The 8,103-nt window shown below is 42.8% G+C and overlaps 1 gene segment (V, D, J or C); it reads left to right on the top strand.

The window, feature by feature from the left end:
* Nucleotides 1-1,748: 1,748 nt before the first annotated feature.
* Nucleotides 1,749-2,810, top strand: LOC132023770 (probable non-functional immunoglobulin lambda variable 1-50). The segment is given in 4 exon segments: nt 1,749-1,846; nt 1,958-2,062; nt 2,153-2,292; nt 2,712-2,810. Coding segments are annotated over 4 exon segments (402 nt in total).
* The last annotated feature ends 5,293 nt before the right edge of the window (nt 2,811-8,103 follow it).

Genomic DNA, 8,103 nt, shown 5'->3' on the forward strand with positions numbered 1-8,103 from the left:
CCTGGTCCTAGAAAGCACTGGCTAGCTCCTGCAGGGACCTATCTCAGGGGAGGGTGTGGAGTACAACTCAGACCCCAGTCACATAGCATGCCTGCAGAGTGCAAAAGGCTGTGGTTCCAGACTCTCTCAGGCATGCCTCACCCAGACACTCTCACGTGCACCAGCCACTCAAGGACAAATGCCCGACTTCTTTGCCGCACTGGGTCTGGCTCAGCACCAGCAGTGGCCATCCTGGATCCATGGGCTTAAGTCCCTGTCCCTAAAATGCTGATTCACCCAATTCCCCCTTAAGATCTTTTGCTCTTTTTGAGTGCCTTAAACCAGACTCCAAGTTAGTGTTGGTCCCCAATCACAGGACATTCTCTTATTGGGGCATTACTTTCCAATGGGTCGCTTCTGGTGGCTCCCTCACCCTTTTGTTTATCTTCCAATATCTGTCCAATGTTCCCACTCTGCATACCTGTCCACTGGCGTCTTCTGCCCTGTAGAGATCCAGAAGTGTATAATTCTAATCTCAGGCTGATTTCATGGGTGATCAGAGTTCTTTGGTAGAAAATCAGCTCACTTTAGGGGGCCAATTGAAACAGCACCTCCTACTTCTCTGCTATCTTGTCTCCTTCCCTATCTGGTACTTGCATTTTCATACTAACATTGTCATTGAGTTTGTTTGTTTGCTTGCTTATTTTTATTTTTTGTCATTGAGTTTAAATAACCTCACTAAGAAGATTTTTGTATAAAGGAACACATATGCTTTTAAAGTGCACTGTTAGCTAACTGGTGACTGACACATAAACTCTGTCACCGAATCCCTATCAGAGTTACTGCAGTTGTCACTTCTTCCTTCCTAGAACTTGGGTATCTTTGCCATTTTTGCCTGAGGTCAATGCCACACGCAGCTTCCCTTGTCAGAGCTCCTGCAGACTTGTGTCCATGTGCTGGGAGGACAGACCTTGGGAGGGAATCACTGCCCCCAGTGTGTGCAGAACTGTTGTTTCACACACATGGATAGAATGGCAAAGATTTTTATTTTAATTCCTCTAGGAACACACACAACTCTGTCTACCCACAACCTGAACAGAAACACTCCTGACTTCAGTGATTTAGGAACCTCAGAGGAAGAACTCTGGAAAACAGGGAGGCATCACATCATGAGGAAGTACACGGAATCCTCCACAGAGGGGGCCTTGTGTCATTGGTACCCATCACTTATCTGAACATGATCCTGATCAATGTGAAATTTTGGTAGAGAATCCAGTCTACCTATGAACCACACAGAGAGTCATGGGTAAAGTGTCCCTGAGGCGTCTCAGTAGAGCATAAAATCTGGCATGAGGCTTTGGAGGGACAATATAGGGACATTTTTCCTGGCCCTAAGTGAGGGGATAGTGTACAGAGCATCGAGGTAGCAGGAGTTCTCTCTTTTGGGTTTTGTTCACCATTTCACACAGTGATGTATCTGAGTCTGGACACCAGGGGGCACTGGGGCCCATTTCTGAGGAGTCAGAAGTAATAAGAGCTTGGTCTTGCCATCTGGCATTGCTGCCTGTACCCTCTGCTCAAGGCTCACAGCTTGGACCTCCCCATCCCCTGACCCCACACAGCTCCTCCCCAACCCAATCCCAGACACGTTCAGGCAGAATGTCTTGGCCCCAGGTCAGTGAAGGTATAGAAAACTGGGGGTCTCATTTGCATGAATGGGCCCTCCCTCTCTCAGAGGATGAAGAGGGGTAGAGACGGGTGAAGGGAGGCTCTGTTCAGCTGTCAGGACCACAGACACCAGGATTGATTATGGCCTCCATCATAGCTTTGTCCTCTCTCCTCCTCACCCTGCTGGCTCACTGTACAAGTGACTGGATGCAGGGACAAGGGAAGGGTTCCTGGGAGGACATGTGAACTCTGTTTCCTTTCTTGTCTCTAGATTCCAGTATGACCCTTTCTGTTGCTCTCCCCTTTCCAGGGTCTTGGGCCCAGTCTATGTTGACTCAGCCACCCTCTGTATCCGGGGCCCTGGGACAGAGGGTCACCATCTCCTGCACTGGAAGCAGCTCCAACATTGGGAATGGTAATTATGTGAACTGGTACCAACAACTTCCAGGAATAACCCCCAAACTCATCATCTATGGTAGTAGCAACCGACCCTCTGGTGTCCCAGATCGGTTCTCTGGCTCCAGGTCTGGCAGCTCAGGCACCCTGACCATCACTGGGCTCCACACTGAGGATGAGGCTGATTATTACTGCTCAGCATGGGACAACAGTCTGAATGCTCACACAGTGCTCCAGTCCTATGAGGAAGTGAGACAAAAACCTGCTTTCCCCATAGTGATGGGGTTTCCTTGTTCAGCATCCATCTTCTGCCAAGACAGTTGCTTCTCTTCTTTTTGCTTGACCTAAACCAGGTCTGAAACCAAACTGAGGGAACTGTCTCTAATATTGTCTTTGTTTCTCAATTCTGTCCCCAAAGTCTGTCCAGATAGAAACATATTTTATATTGTAGGCAAACTGAGTAAAAAATTTCTAAATGCTGGGGCAGGTTGCCCTGGGAACAGAGTCCCTGAGTATTATGCTAGTTTGCTATGGGTACCATAACAGTATTGCAGATTGGGTGGATAAATCAAAAGATTTTTATTATCTCACAATTTGGAGGCTGAGTGTTCAAGTTCAAGGTAGCAATAGGGCTGATTTCTCCTGAGTTCTCTCTTCCTGTCTTGCAGATTGAAGCATTCTTCCTGGGTCCTCACATAGCATTTCTCTGTGTGTTCACCCCTGGTGTCTCTACATTTTCTTCTAAAGACACCAGCCCTATTTATTAGGGCTCATTTATCCATTATCCCATCCTTTAATTCCTTATCTTAAATAAGCACAATACAGGTTAGAGTTACCATTCAGGGTTTTTAGGGGACACAGTCCATTCCATACCAAAGCGTGAAGACAGAATAAGGGACAGAGGATACAGTTATGACTGATTCAGAATAGTCACCATCCATGTAATATGCATGTGTGGCATTTACTGAACCTTCACTGAATTCTGTTTGTGGGTCTAATGGCTCAGGTCACAGTGCAAAAAATACAGGAGTGTTCCCATGGCCAGGGAACTGATAGTCTGGGGGAAGAGGGGATAAGCATGCAAACATAGTGTGTCTCACACTTCCTTCCCACCTGGGAGCAAAATGACTCCAGTCCCAGAGAAAGATCATACAACAACCCTATGATGAGAGAGACTGGCTCTCCCTTATCTATTGATCAGGAACCCCAGCTTTCAGGATGACTGGACAAGAATCCCCCATCTTCCCAGACAACATCAGAGTGACCAGGAAGAATATTGTCTGATTAGTCTGGATAACACAGGACTTGGCTTCTAGGAACTGGGCTCAGTCACTGGCTAATCATACAGTTGGGGTATGTGGGTCCAAATAGAAGAAGGATGCACCCTCTACATCCTCTTCCCTCCACCCTCTGTGAAATTCAGGTTACGACATGGACTGTGGACTTTGGCTGGCCTCTGGGGAGGAAGACATAGGCCAGGTTGTTCCCATCTCATAAAACTGCAGCTTAACCCCCTGATTAGTCTGCTATCCCTGCACCTGATCAATTCCAGGACAAGACACACTCACTCCAAGACACGAGATGCACATCTGAAATGCATGTAGTCCTATGAGAGGTAGAAAGCAGGAAAAAAAAAATCCTCACAGGATGGCCTCCCCCTCCCATAAGTAGTTAGGAGGTAAAGAAGTTGCAAGGATCCTCCATGGTGGACACTTGCTAACCACCTCACAACTGGTCTCCTCTGCTCTACCTGTCACTCTGTCAGATGAGGAACAGTCTCAGCAGGCAACACAGGAGCCATTCCTTTTGTCCACATACTACATAAGGGAGGACTCTTCTTGCTCCCAGGCTCTCCACAGTCACCTGTGTGTCATTGCTGAGTTTGCCATCCCTTCTAGGGTCCTGGAGATAACAGTATGTCAGACTCTGATTTCACCTTGACTGTGCACCTCCAGGACACAAATCATTTATTTATTTATTTATTTGTTTGTTTGTTTGTTTGTTTGTTTTCAGCATAACGGTATCATTATTTTTTCTCTACACCCAGTGCTCCATGCAATCTGTGCCCTCTATAATACCCACCACATGGTATCCCAACCTCTCACCCTCCCGCCACTTCAAACCCCTCAGATTGTTTTTCAAAGTCCAAGTCTCATGATTCACCTTCCCTTCGAATTTACCCCAAACCCCCTCTCTCTAACACCCCATGTCCTCCATGCTTTTTGTTATGCTCCACAAATAAGTGAAACCATATGATAATTGACTCTCTCTGCTTGACTGACTTCACTCAGCATCATCTCTTCCAGTCCCGTCCATGTTGCTACAAAAGTTGGATATTCATCCTTTCTGATGGAGGCATAATAATCCATAGTGTATATGGACCACATTTTCCTTATCTATTCGTCCATTGAAGGGCATCTTGGTTCTTTCCACAGTTGGCGACTGTGGCTATTGCTGCTATAAACATTGGGGTACAGATAGCCCTTCTTTTCACTACATCTGTATCTTTGGGGTAAATACACAGGAGTGCAATTACAGGGTCATAGGGAAGTTCTATTTTTGATTTCTTGAGGAATCTCTGCACTGTTCTCCAAAGAGGCTGCACCAACTTGTATTCCCACCAACAGTGGTAGAGGGTTCGCCTTTCTCCACATCCCTTCCAACATATGTTGTTTCCTGCCTTGTTAATTTTGGTCATTCTAACTGGTGTAAGGTGATATCTCAATGTGGTTTTAATTTGAATCTCCCTGAAGGTTAGTGATGATGAACATTTTTTCATGTGTCTGATAGCCATTTGTATGTCTTCATTGGAGAAGTCTCTGTTCATATCTTCTGCCTATTTTTTGATATGATTGTCTGTTGTGTGTGTGTTGATTTTGAGAAGTTCATTATAGATCCTGGATATCAACTTTTTGTCTGTACTGTCATTTGCAACTATCTTCTCCCATTCCGTGGGTTGCCTCTTTGTTTTCTTGAGTGTATTCTTTGCTGTGCAGAAGCTTTTGATTTTGATGAAGTCCCAAAAGTTTTTTTTCGCTTTTGTTTCCTTTGCATTTGGAGACATATCTTGAAAGAAGTTGCTGTGGCTCATATCAAAGAGGTCACTGCCTATTTTCTCCTCTAGGATTCTGATGGATTCCTGTCTCACGTTGAGGACTTTTATCCATTTTGAGTTTATCTTTGTGTACGGTGTAAGAGAATGGTCGAGTTTCATTCTTCTACATATAGCTGCCAAGTTTTCTCAGCACCATTTATTGAAGAGACTGTCTTTTTTCCACCGTATATCTTTTCTTGTTTTTTCGAAGATTATTTGACCATTGAATTGAGGGTCCATATCTGGGCTCTCTACTCTGTTCCACTGGTCTATGTGTCTGTTTTTATGCCAGTACCATGCTGTCTTGGTGATCACAGCTTTGTGGGAAAGCATGAAATCAGGTAACGTGATGGCCCCAGTTTTATTTTTGTTTTTCAACATTTTCTTAGCGATTCAGGGTCTCTTCTGATTCCATACAAATTTTAGGATTATTTCCTCCAGCTCTTTGAAGAATACCAGTGGAATTTTGATCGGAATAGCATTAAAAGTATAACTTGCTCTAGGCAGTATAGACATTTTAACAATGTTTATTCTTCCTATCCATGAGCAATGAATGGTCTTCCATCATTATGTGTCTTCTTCAATTTCTTTCATGAGTGTTCTGAGTTCCTCGAGTACAGATCCTTTAGCTCTTTGGATAGGTTTATTCAAAGGTATCTTATGGTTCTTGGTGCTATAGCAAATGGAATCGATTCTCTAATTTCCCTTTCTGTATTTTCATTGTTAGTGTATAAGAAAGTCACTGATTTCTGCACATTGACTTTGTATCCTGCCACGTTGCTGAATTGCTGTATGAGTTCTAGTAGTTTGGGGGTAGAGTCTTTTGGGTTTTCCATATAAAGAATCATGTCATCTGCGAAGAGAGAGAGTTTGACTTCTTCATTACCAATTTGGATACCTTCTATTTCCCTTTGTTGTCTGATGCTGTTGCAAGGACTTCTAATACAATGTTTAACAAGAGTGGTGAGAGTGGGCATCCTTGTCTTGTTCCTGATCTCAACGGGAAGGTTGCAAGCTTTTTCCCATTGAGGATGATATTTGCTGTGGGTCTTTCATAGATAGATTTGATGAAGTTCAGGAATGTTCCCTCTATCCCTATAATTTGAAGCGTTTTAATCAGGAACGGATGCTTGATTTTGTCTAATGCTTTTTCTGCATCAATTGAGAGGACCATATGGTTCTTCTCTCTTCTATTATTAATTTGTTCTATCACATTGATTGATTTGCAAATGTTGAACCATCCTTGTAGCCCAGGGATGAATCCCATCCGGTCATGGTGGATAATCTTTTTAATGTGCTGTTGGATCCTGTTGGCTAGAATCTTGTTGAGAATCTTAGCATTCATATTCATCAGTGATATTGGTCTGAAATTCTCCTTTTTGGTTGTGTCTTTGCCCAGTACGGGTATCAGGGTATTGCTGGCTTCATAGAAAGAGTCTGGAAGTTTTCCTTCTGCTTCAATTTTTTGAAAGAGCTTCAGGAGAATAGGTGATATTTCTTCTTTGAAGGTTTGGTAGAATTATCCGGGGAATCCATCAGGTCCTGGGCTCTTATTTTTTGGGAGGTTTTTGATCACTGCTTCAATCTCGTTACTAGATATCGGTCTATTTTGGTTGTCAATTTCTTCCTGGTTCAATTTTGGGAGTTTATAGTTTTCCAGGTATGCATCCGTTTCATCTAGGTTCCTTAGCTTATTGGCATATAACTGTTGATAATAACTTCTGATTATTGTTTCTACTTCCTTGGTGTTCTTTGTGATCTCTCCCTTTTCATTAATAGTTTTATGTATTTCAGCTTTCTCTCTTTTCTTTTGGATTAGTATGGCCAATGGTTTATCGATCTTATTGATTCTTTCAAAAAACCAGCTTCTAGTTTCATTGATACATTCTACTCTATCTCTGGTTTCTACCTCATTCATCTCAGCTCTAATCTTGATGATTTCCCTCCTTATGTGTGGCGTTGGTTTGATTTGTTGTTGATTCTCCAGTTCTTTAATGTGTAGAGACAGGTGGTGTATTCTGGATTTTTCAATTTTTTTGAGGGAGGCTTGGATGGCTATGTATTCCCCCCTTAGAACCACCTTTGCTGTATCCCATAGGTTTTGGATCGAAGTTTCTTCATTTCATTGGTTTCCATGAATAGTTTCAGTTCTTCCTTGATCTCCTGGTTGATCCAAGCATTCTTAAGCAAGGTGGTCTTCAGCTTCCAGGTGTTTGAGTTCCTTATGAACTTTTCCTTGTGCTTGAGGTCCAGTGTCAAAGCATTGTGATCTGAGAATATGCAGGGAATAATCTCAGTCTTTTGGTATTGGTTGAGTCCTGATTTGTGACCCAGTATGTGGTCTATCCTGGAGAAAGTTCCATGTGCACTTGAGAAGAATGAGTATTCTGTTGTTTTAGGGTGGAATGTTCTGTATATATGTATGAGGTCCATCTAGTCCAATGTGTCATCCCATGCTCTTTTTTTTTTTTATTGATTTTCTGCTTCAATGATCTGTCTATTTCCAAGAGAAGCATTTTAAGATCTCCAAAGATTTGTGTATTCATATCAATATGACTCTTTATCTTGATTAACAGTTTTTTTTTTTTAATGTAATTGGCTGCTCCCATATTGGGGGCATAGATATTTACAATTGTTAGATCATCTTGGTGGATAGTCTCTTTAAGAATGATGTAGTGTCCTTCTGGATCTCTGACTACAGTCTTTAGTTTAAAATCTAATTTGTCTGATATGAGAATCTCTACCCTAGCCTTTTTTTTTTTTTTAGGCCCATTGGTATGAAAGATGCTTCTCCATCCCTTCACTTTCAGTCTGGGTGTATCTTAGGTTCAAAATGGGTCTCTTGTAGACAACATATGGATTTGTCCTGTCGTTTTATCCAGTCTGCAACCCTGTGCCATTTTATGGGCGCATTTAGGCCATTCACATTGAGGGTGATTATTGATAGATACGTTTTTATTGACATC

This window comes from Mustela nigripes, chromosome 8 (genome assembly GCF_022355385.1).
Source record: "Mustela nigripes isolate SB6536 chromosome 8, MUSNIG.SB6536, whole genome shotgun sequence".
NCBI classification, from domain to species: domain Eukaryota; kingdom Metazoa; phylum Chordata; class Mammalia; order Carnivora; family Mustelidae; genus Mustela; species Mustela nigripes.